Source organism: Lupinus angustifolius, chromosome LG17 (genome assembly GCF_001865875.1).
Source record: "Lupinus angustifolius cultivar Tanjil chromosome LG17, LupAngTanjil_v1.0, whole genome shotgun sequence".
Taxonomy (NCBI): domain Eukaryota; kingdom Viridiplantae; phylum Streptophyta; class Magnoliopsida; order Fabales; family Fabaceae; genus Lupinus; species Lupinus angustifolius.
In genome coordinates this window covers 7,931,778-7,951,377 of record NC_032025.1, presented here as the reverse complement: position 1 = coordinate 7,951,377, position 19,600 = coordinate 7,931,778, and the positions used below count along the sequence as shown (strand labels likewise).

The 19,600-nt window shown below is 36.4% G+C and overlaps 1 protein-coding gene across 3 annotated transcripts; it reads right to left on the bottom strand.

Moving 5' to 3' along the window:
• LOC109331954 (probable inactive leucine-rich repeat receptor-like protein kinase At3g03770) lies at positions 2,511-17,007 on the bottom strand. 3 transcript variants are annotated; one of them, XM_019566773.1, is made up of 9 exons: positions 16,664-17,007; positions 16,482-16,574; positions 14,292-15,713; positions 13,464-13,597; positions 10,385-10,625; positions 9,252-9,454; positions 9,087-9,139; positions 3,584-3,695; positions 2,511-2,817 (listed from the first exon to the last, which is right to left on the bottom strand). In XM_019566773.1, the coding sequence occupies exons 3-9, from the start codon at positions 15,700-15,702 to the stop codon at positions 2,545-2,547; spliced, it is 2,427 nt and encodes an 808-aa protein (XP_019422318.1). In that variant the 5' UTR covers positions 15,703-15,713; positions 16,482-16,574; positions 16,664-17,007; the 3' UTR covers positions 2,511-2,544. The 3 variants fall into 3 exon arrangements, with proteins under 3 accessions (XP_019422318.1, XP_019422316.1, XP_019422319.1); XM_019566771.1 differs by having other exon boundaries at positions 16,482-17,007; XM_019566774.1 differs by lacking the exons at positions 16,482-16,574; positions 16,664-17,007 and having other exon boundaries at positions 14,292-15,101; positions 15,229-15,310.

The window sequence follows — 19,600 nt, the reverse complement described above, 5'->3', positions numbered from 1 at the left end:
AGGTACATAGAGGTCTCGGGGTGAGATATTGTAATTACAACTCATAATATTTAGTGAAGAAATCTCTTGTGCTGCAAGAGTACTGGACATAACTTTCGGTGGACAGGAAGGTGAACCAGTATAAAATCTCGGTTTACTCTCTTCTCCTTTATCTCTTGATTTTTACTTGTTAATTTTCTACATAATTTTTCTACCGCACTTAACTCTTGATTTTGCAGAAAAAGTGGTCATACTTTTAAGTCAACTAATTCACCACCCCCTCATAGTTATAATCTTAGTCTTACAATTTGTTTTAGCTTTGAAGAAGAGGGTGCAAGTTGATGATTGTGATTATTGGATTAATGATGCATGGAGATGGCAAGTGCATTGGAGGATGAATCTTTTCGATTGGGAGGAAGGCTGAGAAAATGATCTGTATAATTTGATTGCTCCCCAAATGTGTTGTAGGTATATTACGGATTTATGGAAATGGATGTTAGATAATTCAAGTTCCTATATGATTAAAACAACTTACTTAGCAAAGGTGAATTCTATCAAAATCGAGATAGGTAAGCTACTAAACAAAAGTTGGATTAGTTATGCTCCAATTAAAGTTTGCTGCTTTGCTTGGAAGTGTTAATTGGGAAAATTGCAATAAGGGAAGTTCATAGGGAAGACGATGTAAAGTGTGTGTTGTGTCTAGATCAGATTGAATATCTATATCATCTCTTCCTTTCTTTTAGTTTTACTAGGGGTGTGTGGATGAGTTTCTACTTGTGGTTACAGGTTCCAATGATTATTCCGAACAACTTGGTAGACTTCTTAAAGAGTCATGATTCTTTATGCAAATCTACTAAAGGGAGGAAAATTTGGAGAATGTTATGGTTTGTGGTGATTTAGTCTATCTGACTGATGAGCAATGATCACACCTTTAATGGCAAGGAGGCTAGTTAGATGAAGATCGAGGAATTGATTCATATCAGATCTTGGAATTGATTTTCTTCTAGCATTAATCATAAGCTCATCTCCTTTGCACAATGATGTATTGATCTCACCTTTTACATTCAAATGTCTTATATTTAATTTTCTAATCTATATAACTCTTCTATATATTTGGGTTGACACCCTACACTTTTAATACATATTTTGCTTATAAAAAAAGTATCTAACATCTTACAATTTAAAAATGTCACAAAACAATCTATAAGAATCAAAAGTTTCAAGACATTAAATGTATTAATATAAAATTAGTCATCCAATGAAAGTTAGAAATTTCCATGACATTGATCATAACATTTTTTACTTATGTTAGTTATTGGCAAGTGGCAAAATCAAAATCCAAATAACAATGTGAAAATTCAAATGGCTAATTTTGACCAAAATATTCGTTTGATATTTACAATTGATTGACAACTCACTAAAATATGTACCATAAGACACAAGTCACCAAATAAACAATACATGTTATTTGTACAATATTACTTGACACCAAAGCTTACCATTCTGGGGAACAAATATGTTTTTGTGACACTTCAATTAGTCTTGGATATAGAACTAAAACTATATGTTAGAAAACGTTGCACATAAGTGTTTTTAGATGTTTTTTTGGCTGACAATTACATTATATGATGGCCTTGTGGTATCTAAATATTGAGTGGAGTATTTTAAATTATAGTCGTGGTTATCTTATGTTTATCATAATTGTATAAAATTAAGGGAAAATGCAATTGTGGCCGTGATTTTATTGTAGCGACTCTCAAAATCACAATATTCAATATTACAGTTGCAGTGGAATGTAATTTAAACACATAATGGTTTATGCTTTTTATACCTAAAGAAAACATAGTGTAAGCTCTAACATCTATCAATTGTTCTCCAATGGTTGAGAACATGACTTTTAGGGCTTCACTTTTCAGTTACACTGATGGCGTGGTAACCACTTCTTTTATAAAGGCATGGGTGAAAAGAGTAGTCTCTCAAGAAACTCAGATTTGAAGCATGGATCCAGGTATGTTCCTATTTATAGTCTCTATTTATAGTGAGTTGTGAGAAACTGTGAATCATAGATTCAATATCCCTTATAATTTTGAGTAGTTTTTCCTAATAATGAACTCTATGATACAACTAACAATTTGTGGCAATATAGTTTTTCATTATAAGCTCAGCAGTTTTGTGCAGAAGAGTTACAACATGAAGAACTTGTAGTACTCAGTGCTGTAAGCTATAAAGTTCACCTTATGTGATCATTAATATCTTAAGGTCCATTTGCGAGTTGGTTTTTGAAGGACAAGAAAGAAAAAATGAAGGCTTGTAAGCCATGAAATACACTTGTCATATAGGTCTAAAACATTCTCTTTCACTTTCTTCCCCAATGGACTCTTAGCGTCTGTTTGCGAGTTGAGTTCTAAAGGGGAAGAAATAGAAAGAGAAGGCTTCAGAATCATTTCGCAAGTGTGTTTCATGGTTTCCAAGCCTTTTATTTCCTTTCATTACCCTCCAAAAACCAACTCGCAAACAGACCCTTAGACTGAACAAAGAGAAAACGTGAAAACCTCTGGATTGACACTAATCAAAGGTCAGTCTTGGAGGTTGTAAAGGTGAGCTAGGTGACCCTTCACTACTCTGAGAATCCCCTCTCCAAGCATCTTGTACTTGAGCAGCAAACTGTAAATTCCACAAAACATCTTCTATAGAAGGCCTATCTTGTGGCTCTTTAACCAAGCACCTCACGCAAATCTCCATCATTGTCTTCAATGATTGATCCAAGCACGCCTTACGAATTACTCGATCAACAACTCTCCTTCGAGCTTCATCGTCGGCTAATATGCTTGCTTGCAACTGTCAAATTATATAATTAACTGAAGCAGAGTCATAGAATTGCAAATGATTTATATTGAAATACTGTAGATGATGAAAACTGTCATTTTCTTTCAATATGATGCTTTAGTTTAATACTCCATGAGCATGTGAATACTGCTTTAGTCTGCACACTGCTTTTCCTAATCTGTGTGCGGAAAATGAGACTATAGTACTAGTTTCTGATTCTATTATAACTAGTCAAAAAAATAGAGCATTGGGTCTTCGATCCTTTGCTTTTTTCTAAAGATAAGAATAATATCTGGACATTGGAACAGATTAACTAACTGTTCACATGGACTCTAATTTTCTACTGAATGTCTGAATCAGTAATGAGGGAGTTACACTGCGATTTAAGCATCAGATATATCCTACTCGGATCATGTGAAAATTCTCTACTAATGATTATTGACTTTGAGAGATATAAGAAAGGAGTTATTCAAATTATGGACCGCATCTCTTGATGTGATTGTAATATTGTGGTTGCAGTGACCACTGCAACTACATCACGCCATAATTGTGGTGTGATATCGAATTATAATGATGTGGCCATATCGAGTCACAACGCAATCACATCGATTAAAAAAAAAAGTTAATCACAAAAGTAATTCAGACACAACAGCAGCAATTCACAACGCAACAACCGCAATGACCATAATCACAGAACACAACTATAATTTAAAAAAGATAAAAATCATTGAGAAAAGAGAAAGACATATGGAAAATGAAGCAGAGTGCGTGTTATTACCAGATCCTTAAAGGCACCAGCATCATTCCTTGACTTTATTGTCCTTCCTAGAATGAGTTCCAGAAGTATTACTCCAAAGTCGTGAATATCAGACTTATCTTCATGTTTTACACTACAAAACAGCATAACACATTTCAAAGATGTTGAGGAGAGGGAGTAGGGGCAGAATAGCCAACACTAGGCTAGAGGAATATGTGGTGGGGTAATAAATAGGGGAATGTAGGGTGAGGAAAGATATGGAATGTAATGATTATTCTCTTCTCTTTCTTGTAACTGTTTCCCCCCTCCTCTTTCTCATTACTGTTCTTTCACTTAATTCCTGCATATTTCCTTACAACTATCCTCAAGCTTACTATACTTGAATACAAATATTTCTCTGATTTCAGTTTTATCTACTGCTCTTATTGAGCTGTAACACAATAGTATTAAATTGGTGCTTTCATTATTGCCATGGCGGACAACACACGTATGAAAGAGCTACAGGCGGAGGTTAAATGCATTTCTGAATCAACGGAGTTACACTGTGCTGATTTATATAATAAGTTTCAACGTTTGGAAGTGGACAATTCCCATCGTTTTGAGAAGATTGAGCACGTGGCGATGACCACAGACTCCAAGCTGTCAACAATTAATGATGTGTTAGCTATCCTGTTGCAGAAAAACGCCGGATCGCCGTCCTCTGTCCATGGCCACAGGAACTCACACTCTGAGGGAAGCAGATCCTCATTTCATATCAGGTCAGTCAAACTGGATTTTCCGCCCTATGATGGGCAAAATATTGCCAATTGGATTTTCAAAACAGAATTTTTTTGAGTATTATAATACACCAGATGCGGAACGATTACTGGTCACTTTGATTCATTTGGATCAAATAGTGGTACCTTAATTTCAAATGATGCAACAGGTGAATCCTTTTCAGTCCTAGAACTAATTTACTCGTGCTTTTGAGTTGGATTTTGGTCCTTCTCCTTTTGAGTGTCCTCATGCTTCTTTGTTTAAATTGGTTCAATTGGGTACTGTAGCTGAGTATTACTTGGAGTTCACGTCTCTCGCTAATAGATCGGATGGTTTAAGTCCAGAGGCATTATTGGACTGCTTCATGGGTGGGCTCCATGAAGACATTCACAGGGATGTTAAATCTCTATCTCCTCATAGTCTCTTGAAGGCAGTTTCCTTAGGTAAGTTGTTTGAAGAAAAATACCCCAACATCCATAAGCCAAAACAACTCTTATCCCAACCAAGGATCCCACCCAACCCAGGCTACACTAACCTTTACTCGAAATTTTCAAATTCCCAACCAACACAACCAGACACTAAACCACTGTTCACATACAAACCTCACATGCCAGCCCTGTTGCCTACCCCAAACATTAAACCACCCTACCAGAACCAACGTAGCCCAGCTGTCAAAAAAATGTTTGCTGCCAAAATGCAAATCCGAAGGGATAAAGGTTTATGCTACTTTTGTGATGAGAAATTCTCATACTCACACAAATTCCCAAACAGACAACACATGATGATGCTACAACTCACGAAAGAAGAGGCAGAAAACACAGTGGATGTGGAGTTCCCTGAGCAAACCATACCTGCTGTCACTATGGGGGAACACCATCTGTCTTTGAATGCCATGAAAGGTGGTATTGGCATGGGCACCATCAGATTCTCTGGCCGGATTGGCCAGCTTCCAGTTCAAATTTTATTGGATTGTGGCAGCTCTGAGAGTTTTTTACAGCCCTGCATAGCCCAATTCCTCAAAGTGCCTGTGGAACCAGTGCCTAATTTTAGTGTTTTAATTGGGAATGACCAAACTATGCAAACCGAAGGATGGATTGAGCAATTGACAGTTAATGTGCAATAGTGGATGCTGATTTGATTTTAGGATCAACATGGTTAGCCACCTTGGGACCACATGCCGCTGATTATGATGCTTCAGTTATTAAATTTTTTCAGACTGACCACTTTATTACATTGCAGGGTGATCAACGGGTCCAACCAACACAGGCTCAATTCCACCAATTAAGGAGAATGCAGTCCATGGACTCCCTTTGCGAATGCTTTGCTGTACAGATGCTTCCATTAAAAGTCACTTCTGATGATACTGAGACTGTTGCAGCTGACACACACCCTGACTTAGCAGCTCTACTACACAAGTTTGGCAGCTTGTTCTAAACTCCTATTGGCCTGCCACCAATTCGTGACCAGAACCATGCCATTGTTCTGCAAGAGGGCTCTAGACCAGTGAAGGTGCGACCCTATAGATACCCGCATAGTCAGAAGAAGCAAATCGAATTAATGGTGCAAGATATGTTGGCTCAATGTATCATTCATCATAGTACTAGCCCATTCTCTTCTCCTATTGTGTTAGTCAAAAAAAGGATGGGAAATGGAGGTTTTGTATGGATTATAGAGCATTAAATGCCATTACAATTAAAGATAGCTTCCCCATGCCAACAATGGATGAGTTACTTGATGAGTTGTGTGGTGCCAAGTACTTCTCGAAGCTAGATTTACGATCGGGTTATCATCAAATTCTCCTACAACTAGACGGCCGAAATAAAATGGCATTCAGGATACATCATGGGCATTATGAATGGCTTGTCATGCCATTTGGCTTGACTAATGCACCTGCAACGTTTCAGAGCCTTATGAATAAAGTTTTCCAACAGGAATTGCGTAAATGTGTACTGATTTTCTTGGATGACATTTTAGTCTATAGTGCTTCGTGGTCCTCACACTTAGAGCATTTGGTAGCAATCTTACACATTCTGCAGCAACATCACTTATTTGCAAGACTATCAAAATGCTCTTTTGGCAAGTTGGAGGTGGGTTATCTGGGTCACAAAGTGTCAGGTGCAGGGGTTGCTATGGATGAAGCTAAGGTTCAAGCTGTTTTGGAATGGCCTCGACCTACTACAGTGAAACAATTTCGAGGGTTCCTCGGCCTCACCGGGTATTATAGACGATTTATTAAATCGTATGCTTCCATTGCGGGTCTGTTGACAGATCTGTTAAAGAAAGAGGGCTTCACATGGAGTGATAACACTGAAGTGGCGTTCCTCAAGTTAAAAGATGCAATCACATCAGCACCGGTGTTAGCATTGCCTAATTTTACTCAACCGTTTACATTGGAAACTGATGCTTCGGGCATAGGAATTGGAGCGTGTTGAGTCAGAATGGCCATCCTATTGCTTCTTTTTCAAAGAAATTGGTGCATAGAATGCAGCAACAGTCTTCTTATACTAGAGAACTGTTTGCCATCACGGAAGCATTGGCCAAGTTTAGATACTATCTGTTGGGACACAAATTCATCATTAAGACAGATCAAAAGAGTTTGAAGAGCTTAATGGATCAATCCTTGCATACGCCTGAACAACAAGCATGATTACACAAGTTCTTGGGGTATGACTTCACCATTGAATTTCATCCAGGAAAGGACAATTTAGTTGCAGATGCCTTATCCTGAGGGTTCTTCATGGCGTGGTCTGAGCCACAATCCCAGCTTGTACAGCAGTTGCGGCAAGCAGTAAAGGCTGATAGCACACTGCAAGACATTATGTAGCACTGCCTCCAGCATTCCCCCATATATAAGGACTATCGCAGTCAAGAAGGATTATTGTTTTGGAAACATCGGTTGGTGCTTCCACAACACAACCCCTTAATTCAAGAAGTCTTACAAGAATACCATAGTTCACCAATTGGAGGCCATGTTGGCACGACTCGCACTTTAGCCCGGATTACTGCACAATTCTATTGGCCAAACTTGAAACAGGATGTCACATCCTTTGTCCACAATTGTGCTGTTTGCCAACAAGCGAAATCGCCCAATTCGTTACCAGCAGGACTGTTACAACCATTGCCCATTGCAACTCTAGTTTGGGAAGATGTGGCGATAGACTTTATTACAGGCTTTCCTTCATCATTCGGCTACACTGTTATTATGGTGGTCATTGATCGCCTATCAAAATATGCACATTTTGTTCCAATGAAATCTGACTATACTAGTAAAAGCGTGGCCGAGGCTTTCATGTCCAACATAGTCAAGCTAAATGGGATTCCCAGATCCATCGTGTCGGATAGAGATAAGGTCTTTACTAGTTCTTTTTGGCAACATCTGTTTAAATTACAGGGCACTACCTTGGCTATGAGTTCGGCATACCATCCACAGTCAGATGGCCAATATGAAATTCTTAACAAATGCCTGGAAATGTACTTACGTTGTTTTACTTGTGACAATCCTAAATCTTGGTCCAAAGTGTTTACTTGGGCTGAATTTTAGTATAATTCTGCATTCTATACCAGTTTAGGGATGACCCCTTTCAAAGCTGTCTCTGGGCGAGATGCTCCATCTTTAATCAGGCCTCCCTATAGCAGTACAGATTCTGTCAAGGTAGTAACCCAATTGAATTCTAGAGATGCGTTATTACAACAACTCAAAGGAAACTTGCATAAGGCTCAACAACGGATGAAAATGCAGGCTGATAAACATAGGCGTGATTTCCAATTTGCAGTGGGTGATCTGGTTTTGGTCAAATTTCAACCGTATCAGCAACATTCAGTGGCATTAAAAAAAATCACAAGCTGTCGATGCGCTACTTTGGCTCATTTGAAGTTTTAGAGAGGATCGGCTCAGTCACCTACAAGCTGCAATTGCCAGCAACTACCAAGATTCATGCAGTTTTTCACGTGTCTCAACTGAAACCATTTCAAGGGCAATACACAAAACCCTATATGCTCTTACCGTTACTCACAACAGAGTTGGGGCCTATTATTTCACCTTACACAGTTTTGAAAACAAGGACAATACTGCGAGGGGCCACCCACGTGCAACAGGTTTTGATTATGTGGGATGATTTGGATAAGTCAATGGCCACTTGGGAAGATGTAGCTAATGTCAAGACTAACTATCCTCACTTTAATCTTGAGGACAAGATTCATTCTAAAGGAGAAGGCAATGTAACAGAGCTGACACGTATCAGTGCTAAGTCAACAGAGTTAGTTACACAAAATGAGGAAAAGATGTTGAGGAGAGGGAGTAGGGGCAGAATAGCCAACACTAGGCTAGAGGAAAATGTGGTGGGGTAATAAATAGGGGAATGTAGGGTGAGGAAAGATATGGAATGTAATGATTATTCTCTTCTCTCTCTTGTAACTGTTTCCCCCCTCCTCTTTCTCATTGTTGTTCTTTCACTTAATTCCTACATATTTCCTTACAATTGTCCTCAAGCTTACTATACTTGAATACAAATATTTCTCCGATTTCAGTTTTATCTACTATTCTTATTGAACTGTAACACAATAGTATTACAATTTCATGTCTATATAATCTTAAGCATTCAAATAAGATACAAAGTCAAAGGTTCATTAATCTTATTTGTTGCAGCCTTACCCCTGGAAGTAGAGAGATTTGAATATGTATTTATCATAAGAATTTTGTACCCAAGACATTTCTATTCATATCATATTACATGTAAAATTAAAGCATGATTAAATTTCTATCATGCACCTTTTATTAATGTTAGAATTTTTGGATCCACCTGAAGAGCTTCCATGCCAAACCTGCAAGGATGAGCTTAGGTTAACCAACATCTACTGAAGACACTCAATGAGGGAAAATAAACGGACAAACTTAGTTTTTCCATATAAAAATTCATGATTATTTTCTTCGTACCTTTCCCATGTTAGATAACGAAGGAAGGTTATAACTGCTGATTTTTGCAGTAAGATTCTGATCCAATAAGACATCTTCTATCTTGAGATTGATGGAGAATACACCAGGGACAATCCCTGTATGCAAAAATTGTATTCCCTTTGCTACTCCAATTGCAACTCCTATGCGTTGGTTCCAACTCAGTAATTTTCTGGCATGCCCATCTGCCAAATTACATTTATATGTGAGACATCAATAGTCATATGAAATACAATTCTCTCAATTTGGTTGAGAACTGCAAATTTGTTCTTCCGTATCAATTAATGGTTCTGTCATGAATTGATTCCTTATAATGAACAAACCAGATTTACACATACAGTTCAAGTTAGAAGAAAGGACAAAGAAAATAAGAACTGTGATGTGTGCTCACCTACATGAATGAGTTTCAACAAACAAGAAATAATTTTATAACGATTTATCCTATGGTGAAGCAGAAGTTGAATCAAACCTACAAGAATCAACACTAGAAACGATTGTGCAGGGAGCTATAAAAACCCTACTGAGTATATACTTATCATACAGATATTTAACAAGGTAACGTACATATATTATATATCCGTACTCGTACTGAAGAGAACCGTTTATCAGTTTCCTGTGAGTCATACCATAATTATAAAGGCAGAAAATGACTAGTAAAAGTGGAGGATATCAGAAATGGCATTATTCTCTGAATCTTCCATTACAACTTTATGATACTGAAATGACTGGCTTAACAGAATAATACCATTTTAAACCTTACTACTTACTACCTAATAGTACTTTAAATTGCGGTTTTGGTTGTGATTGTGGTAAAGGTTGAAGTTACTGTGACTGCGATCATTGTGGTGTTTCTACGTGGATTGTGACCATTGTGGTGTGAATTATTTTGTGATTAAAAAATATTTTTGAATTTGATGCAGTCCACAGAAGGTTTGATGTAGTTGCATTGCGGCCCGATGCGGCCACATCATTGCGATTTAGAGTCATACCACAACTGCGATGTGATGCGGTTGCAGCAGTCATTGTAACCGCAATATTGCAGCCGCATAAGGTGACGTGGACCGTAATTTAAATCACTACTACCTAAGAAAGTAAATGGTGTTTTTATTAATTACCAGAGATCCAGCTCTTGAGTGTGCCATTTGGTATGTATTCGAAGATAAGAAATATTCTGGTGACACTTGAATCATCTAAAGAACATTCAAAACAGTGTCCAAGAGCGCTGATCAAATGCCTATGGCGAAGTTTTGATATCAGCTCTATGTTGTGCATATGGTTTTGAGTGCTATAGCTCTTTTTCATTTCTACACATCTAATAGCAACAAGCAAACCATTCTTTAGCTGACCTCTATACATCTGAAACATTATAAGAACACATTATTTAACAATCAAATAGTAATACACACGATTATGCAATTGTTAAAGTTGCAATTTGTAGTAACAACTTAATGTTAAATGGTGAAGTAGTTAAAGTTAAACCATGATTGCATGATTATAGTTTCCTGATGCAGACTATAATGCCTTTGGTTACTAAAGGAAATAAAACCCTTTGATTTTGAATGAACTTAATTCATGTATACACAATCTAGGAAGCAGTCATATGGTGCCATGAGTCATGAGTCTCATGACCATGTAGTAGCCAAAGCATATGTCATGGCAAAATTGACCTGTAACATTTTAAGCTTAAAGACTGAGTAATTCCTTAGTATGGTATAACTAACACCCTCCGTTGTGGCATTCTAGTTGTCTCCTATTTTTTTTTTGGTATAATCAAAGGTATCCCTTCACCCTACTGGTAAGGAACTAATCCTTTTCGAGGTGCGTGACCCCTCCCTCCCAGCAAGTACGCTCTCGGGAATTGAGCCCTTGACACTTTGGTCTACTTGGGGATCCAGTGGGACCTTATACTACTAGACCAACGCCTTGTTGGTTGTTGTCTCTTATTTTGAATTACATGGTATTAGACAGAAAGGCTTAGCTGCCTGAATTTTGATAGGGTTGGCATAGGGTAGTAGAAAAGAGGTTTGTTGTTAGAAGTTGTTTGAATTAAATAAAGAGGGAATTCCTAGAATATCCTTATTAGTTAGTTAGACTAGTGTATTAGTTGTATAAATAGAGAAGGGGAAGCTTGTAAGAGGTTAGTTTTTGAAAATTTTGTAAATGTGGAATAACTGAATTGGAGCAATTCGGTTGGAAGGGAAACTGCTGGCAGTTTCCATTTCATTCTTGTACTCTTGTATCTCTTTCTTTCAATACAGTTTCATAGATTCAAGATCAAATTGATCTTGGATACATTCTTTCTTCCATCTTTCTACTCTTTCTTTTCGTGATTAATACCAATTCTAACACTAGTATCAGAGCACCGACCTGGTGCCTGAAAAACTTCTGCTGCGACACGTATGGTGGTAACAAAGGGATAGTTAGAAGCAACAACGATTGGACCCCAAAAAAAAAAGAAGAAGAGAGATGCAAATACGTAGAGAGTGTAATGAAGCAAGAACCAAGAAGACGGAAGATTTTCCTGTTTTCACGGGAGACGATGCTTACGGCTGGACTCGCCAATTGGAAAGGTATTTCGTGTGGAAGGGGGTTACCGATGCTGAAAGGATGCAGACGACACTGTTGGCCTTGGAAGGGAATGCTTTAAAATGGTTCCAATGTTGGGAAAGATGTAGTCCTAGGCCTTCTTGGGAAGGGTTCAAGGTAGCGGTAATCCAGAGATTTCAACCTTCGATGATGCAGAATCCTTTCGAGATACTGCTGTCTTTGAAACAAAGGGGAACCGTAAAGGAGTTTGTGGAAGAATTCGAGAAGTACGGTGGGACCTTGAGGATTCTAGATCAAGAACTTGTGAAAGGAGTATTCTTGAATGGGCTCAAGAAGGAACTATAAGCAAAGGTAAAAATGTATGATTTACATTCCTTATCTGAAATTATGCAAAAGTCTTGTTGATAGAACAAAAAAATCAAATAGAGAATAAGAGTTTGGAAGAAGCTGCGAATCAGAGCATCCCTTTGAAATTATCATCTACAAATTCATGCTCAAGTGTTAACTTTACTTCTGTTCATGCAAAGGAGGAGGAAAGTCTTTCAGTTGTTGTTACTTGTGTACAATCTGTCAGTTCATCAATAATGGGGGATAATTCTGGATATCATCACAGAAATATAGAGGAAGATGATTCGGTAGACGCAAAAGTTTCTGGTGGTGATCACAAAAGTGGCGGTCACAGCTCATTTTTGGAGAAAGAGGACTCTGCAAAAGAGCGTTCAAATGTGAGTGCTGATGGTAGCAAGTCCCAAGAAGACAATACTTCAGATTCTAATTTTCTCAACGAGAGAATAGAGAAACCTATGAAGCTCTCAATTTAGTGCCACTAAATGGACGGCCAGTAAATGTAGGAGACAGAATGACAGACCAAGTGATAAAAACCGTGGAAAATCAAAACCAACAGGATAAACACCTGCAGAGGTAATAAACAAGTCAGATTTCAGCCTCGTAGTGGGAAGTTTCTTGCTACTGCTACAGGAAATGGTATCAACATAGTTGAAATTGAGGTTGATAGCATTCTACGCAATCTAAAGGGACACGTTAAAGAACATTCTTTCCATCTGTTGGGATAGAAGTGGAAAATACATTGGCTCTGCTAGTGAAGATAGTGCACGTATCATTAGATGGAGAATGTATCCAAGAGAACTTTCCCAATTTTCCCCTTGAGGACAAGGTGGTTCTTTTAGAAGGGGGTATTGATAGGGTTGACATAGGGTAGTAGAAAAGAGGTTTGTTGTTAGAAGTTGTTTGAATTAAATAAAGAGGGAATTCCTAGAATACCCTTATTAGTTAGTTAGACTAGGGTATTATTTGTATAAATAGAGAAGGGGAAGCTTGTAAGAGGTTGGGAGGGAAACTGCTGGCAGTTTCCATTTCATTCTTGTACTCTTGTATCTCTTTCTTTCAATACAATTTCATAGATTCAAGATCAAATTGATCTTGGATACATTCTTTCTTCAATCTTTCTACTCTTTCTTTTCGTGATTAATACCAGTTCTAACAAATTTCTCTTTCATACTTTATTTCATAGTTCTTTCAGATATGCTTCATTTATCAAATCCATGAGTGCAGGAACACAGTCACTGAGCTCATGATTTGAAGAAAATATTCTGCTATTATGAGTTAATTTGAGGTAATATGGTATACCTGGCCATAAGAATCTTCACACATGAAAGAAGCAATGTCAAAGTTGTTTGTAGCTGCATTAATCTCTTCCAATGAGAAACTTCTGTAAGTTGGCAATCCAACTTCTCCCAGCTTCTTTGTTTGAGATATGTACCCTTTAAGTTCATGAAGAAGAAACTTTTGTTATCTATCTTTAATGTGAAAGGGTTGGGCGAAATGTGTTATATTAATGAATTATGATTCTTCAATATTATATTTTCATTGATGAATGAAGGTTCTTATAACTTATTTACATTCTAATAAACAATTATGAACTTCTTGTGCCTGTAGTTTTCATGTGAAATGCATTTTCTATTCAGCTAAATCTATAGATGTATGAGTTTTCTATATCCAACTAATGAACACATTTCAGCCATAAAGAAATAAGTATATTTCTTAGGCCTAGTAAAAAAAAAAGTATATTTCTTAGGTTAAAATTAGTTTCTCCTTACAATCTTTATTTTTTAAAATATGCATATTGCTGATATGTAAAACCAGCTTTGTTTCTCATTACAATCTTTATTATTCCATGAAGTCAAGAACTGGCTAGACTAAGTAATCTAAATAAATTACCAAATTTTCTCCAAATATTTTCTTCTTTTAGTAACAATGTAAAGTAACTTGGGTATTTAATTTTTCTTTGGCTACACATTCACAATAGTCCTATTCTGAACGGTGATATTTATGGTAATTACTAGACAATAGACTTGTATATGTCTCAGAGTTTTCTATATACTCTGCATGTGGATGGAGAAATACATAAAACTATGTTAGATCTTGCATCAGAAAGAGATTGAGAAAGAGAGTTACTTGCATCAGAAAGCAACTTAGAGGTGTATCCAGAAGCTGCATTCTCTGATATTAGTCTTGTTGGATGATTCTTCATTTTGCTTTTGGCATTTTTTCTTCTAATAATAAACAAAATCAGCAAAACAAGTGCAACTCCTCCAAGAGCTCCACCTACTATGCCAATTGAAAGAACTACCTTAGAAACTTGTGTATGTTTCTTTCTGTCAGGCAATATCCCCACGGCAAAGGCTCCGGTGCGGCAAAAGGGCTGTGGCTGCTGATTTTGATTTGGTTTCTCTAGACAATTTCTAGCATACAAGACACTCCTTTCACTATTACCGGAATTTGACACCAAGCATCTAGGTAAGCTCCCAGTCAAAAGATTCGAGGATATATCCACTACATCAATATCAGAATTGCAAGACATGTTCTCGAAAAGCATCCCGGTTAATTTGTTCCTGGAAATGTTCAGATAGGTAATAGAAGGAAGTGATAACAATGCTGGCTGGAATGGTCCTACAAAAGTATTTGATGAGATATCTAATTTCTCTAGCTGATAATATGAGCTCAATTCAGCAGGGATACCAGACCTGAACCTATTGTTTCTTAGTACTAGAGCAACCAACTTGTTACCGAGTCTCGGAAATTGAGGTCCGAAAGCATTATCATCCAGTTCAAGCACTTGAAGATTTTTCAAACTGCTCAAATCAGGTACAGCCCCATTAAAGTGATTATTTGAAAGTGAAAGAACTCTCAAACTCACCAAGCTACCGACCGAATTCGGGAGGAATCCATTGAACATATTATTCTTCAAACTCAACCAAGTTAAGGCTGGAAACGAAACAAACCAATTCAGAAGCTGGCCAGCAAACATGTTGTTATCAAGAATAAGTGTTTGGAGATTTGAAAGTGATGAAATCTCTTGAGGAATGGAACCATATATAAAATTTGAACTCACATTAACTATTTCCAATGATGAAAGATTAGCTATGTTACCAGGCAATGGACCACATATACCAAGAGAAACCAGTGTGAGGACTTTCAAACTTGGAAACCTTACAAGTATTGTGACAAAGGAATTTATTGAGAAATTTTTAAGGGGTGTTCTTCTTTCACCAATTATGTTAAGTTGGGTTATGTTCCCTTCATAACATACAACAGTGAGAGAAGAGTTTGAATCTGTGCTGCAAAAGTCTGTGTTCTTATTCCAGCTGCTTAATGCAGCAGGAAAGTTCAGTAGCCTTTGAATTCTTAGAAGATTCTGAGATTTTGAGGATTGAAGTTCTTCTGAATAATGGAAAGATAGTATAATAGTAACCAGCAATAGAAGCAGTGAAGAATGGCCTCTATTTGTCATTGTTAGAGAATTTTGGTTATATTGTGAAAACTTTCCTAAGATTAAGACTTTCTCTAAACTGAAAGCTGTGAGCATAGATAGAAGTCCTGTAATTACAAGAAATAATGTTAGTTTAAAGGAGAAAAAAGTGTAAAGGATATAGTGAATTGAACTAATTAAGCATTACAATCTAAAGATTCAAATTGCGGACCGCATCACGTGATGCAACCCCGCAATATTGCGGTTGTGGTGTCTGCCACAACTGCATCACACCGTAATTGTGGCGTAACACTGAATCATAATGATTGTACTACATCGGACCGCAACGCAACCGCATTGGGCCGCATCAGACCACATCGAATTCAATAATATTTTTTACTCACAAAATAATTTACACCGCAACAGCCACAATCCGAATCACAAAGGCCGCAATGACCCATAATTACAGTAACCGTAACCTCAATTTAAAACACTAGTGAAAGGAACTCAAAATTTGGAATTAAGCCTCAAACAAATTCATTATTTCAAAGAAAATCAATAAAAAAAAAGTATAATCACTTGGGAAAAGTTTAGCTATAACAAAACCATGAAGAGCATCCCCTACAAGTTGAATAAACCAGCCAATGAGTACCATGAGTATAGCAGTGTTTATGATTTTCAACTAAAACCAAGCAAATCTGATTATTTTAGTTGCAGATATTCATGAGTTGCTCCCAAAATCACCAAGAATCCACATAGAACTAACCCAGCCCAGATTTTAAAACTAAATTTTTTGATCAGATCAAGTTCTTTCTCCAAATAAAAATCTGAAAAAACCATAGCTTAAAACATAATTTTTTTAATAAAAAATAAGTGGAAGAAAACAAAAGTTATACCTTCAGAACTTGCATAAGGCACCCAAATGAACAAAAATCAAATTTTTTTCCTACCATACATTCAGAAAGTTGCAAATAGGAAGTCTCCAAATCCTAGTGTAAGCATAGAAACCATTTCCTCAAGTACTAGCTTTTTTTCTCTCCAATGCCATACCAAGACAAGTTGGTATACAAGCCAAAACCCACACAGTGCTATCTCACAAAGTCACATTTCATCATTTTCAGTCAAATGAATTCACACATTTTTCCACCATTTGTTTTTTTTTCCCCCTTCTATTTTTGCTTTTTCAAGAAGGTTTAGACTCTAAAGGGAAGCCATGGCTCCAGAAGGAAAAGCAAAAGTTGAAAGATTCTTGCAGAGAAGGTAACCCTTTATTCTTTCATATTATGATAGTATGAAATGAAATGATTCTTTAACTTAAGAATGTGGAGTCCAGAAGATTTGGTTGAAGGAACAAGTGTGTAGGATTGTACTTTTTTCTTATAAATGTGAGTATAAATTTGCCAAAGGTGACTTTGGCTTTGGCTGAGAGTTCACTTACGTAAGCTTTAACTTTTTGTATTGGTAAGCTTTCCTTTTTCTCACGGGAACATACATTATATTCTTAACCTATAAACTTATAAATTAATATGTTGTTTTTTGTGTATCATAAAATTATTCATTTGGTCCCTTAAAATTTTCATTTGTCCTACTTTATTCCCTTAAAAATTCAAAATTCAAAATTATTCTAAAGTGTGTTAAATGTAGATTAAATTTGTTTTTTTAGCATATTTTATGACATTTAATATAAGCTTTTTGATTGATATTCATTATAAATTATATTAATTTGTAGTTTTATTTTTCCGAGATCTAATTGACACAGAAATATTTAAAGACCAAAGTGGATATTCACTTTTGATCTAATAATTTATGTGAATCACTGTAATATACTTCTACACATATATTGTTAAAACAACATACTACATGGTATAAAACATAATATTATTCTGAAATTTATAAAACGTAATAAAGGTAAAATTATTATTCTGAAGTTATAAATAAAGAACATATTTCTTACTTGTGAAAATCATATTGTTATAAGAAATCATTATTTATTTCTCACATCTCATTTAATCTTTAATTATCAATATTAAGATGCATTTCTTCTTCTTTCTCTTTACAACACACATGTTTTAACGTGTGTTTATTTGTCTTGCTTTTTTATTGTATTTTTTTAATATGTTTATAAAGAATATGAAAAATAATCAAAGAGGTTGAAGTATATATGGAATATAATCTTAAGAACGTAATAATTCAGTGCTTTTTGGCTCCTTTCTCTATCTAACATACCAACTACCAAGTTGGCAACTGTACGTAATTGCTATCTATTTTTGTGTCATTATCAATGGTTAGATCAATGAACCATTAATGAAGAAGAGTTCTTTTAATTATTGCATTGTTAGTGCAGCTGTGGTCGGTCTCATATGGAAAGTTGAGAAATCCACATCTGAAAACAAAGTAAGTTCTTAAAGTTAAAGGAAAGAAATTAAAAGGATCTTATATTGAATGCTTTAAATAAATGCAAGCTAAAATATGTGGTGGTTTGATCAAGTTATTGCTACCAAGTATCCGGTGATTTAGAATTACCAAAAAATAATACTCTACAGCTTACTTTTACCATTAGCTTTGATAGCTTATCTTTTTGGTTTTATAAGCTCCCCTAGTCTTTCTACAATAGAATATATGCCCGTTGGAATATTATGAAGATTTTAGATTTACCTTAACCTTACAGAATACTTAGGATGTGTTAGAATTTGTTAAAAGAATGGTGTTTTGAAGTGAAATGAAAAACTGATTTGTCCCACTTTGTTTGGAGGAGGAAAGTTGAAAGACTTTATAAACTTTAAGTTGAGGTCCAACATTCTTTATAATAAAATATTTTTTTTTTTGGGTCTTTTGGACTTGGACCGTGTCTTAACCAAGTCAACACACACATGCAACAAGGAAAGAGCCGTTAGAAAGTCGTTTGAGGAGATCTCGGCCATTATGATAGAGTTTTTGTTAATAGAGTCGTTGGTGAAAGAGTCGTTGGAAGCCTTTGGCTATAAATACATGCCTCATTCCCTCATTATAATTTGCACCAAGTTGAAGACGTTTACCTTTCAACTTCTCTCTCGCCCCTTATATTCCAGTGACACATTTTCGACAACCTTCTCCATCTTTCTTTCCGTGACACTTGAGAATCGGCACATGCAGCCAAAGTGGGAATTTCGACAACTGACACTAGTAGTCAGTTTTGTGGAAAAAGAATTGGCAAGAGTAGCCATACTGTGGAATTCAAGAATTGGCATTGATAGCCATATTGTGAGTGTATTCGAGAGCGATTCTTACAGTGCAGTAAGAAATGGTATAATAGAGAATTGGGATGTTTTATCCTAGGGATGGCGTGGTTGATAGTCTGCTAGCACAATTTTAGCAGTACCACAAAACGACTTAAAGAAAGCAACTTGGTCGTGACTTAGCTAGTAACGATCATTTCGTATCATTCAGAATTGTTGTGAGCTATGGTAACAACAATTTTAAGACGTTTATACTGCAATGGCAATCGTAGATAATATTACTGGACCGAACAACTATAACTTGAACAAGCCATTTTGATTTGATGAGACAAATTTCAAACGTTGCCAACATAAGATGGTATTTTTCCTCACTATGAGAAAGGTTGCCCATCTTCTGAAAACCGACATCCCAGTAGTGTCGGATGAGGCTGAAAAAGAGGAAAAGGATAAACTGGCTATTGAAATAACTCTATGAAATGAAAGTGATTACTTATGTAAGAACATCATTTTGAATGGATTGTCTGATGATCTCTATGTTTACTACAGCCCATACAAGTCTGCCAAATTAATTTGGTATGCACTTGAAAAGAAATATGATATCGAGGAAGCTTGCACTAAAAAATATGTTATTAGCCGCTACCTCAAGTATCAGATGACTGATGATAAATTGGTAGAGTCTCAGTCCCACGAGATACATAAAATTGCTCATGAGGTCATTTATGTCTGTCATAATTGACAAACTACCTCCTAGCTGGAAGGACTTCAAAAACCTTGTGAGGCATAAGACGAAAGAAATCTCT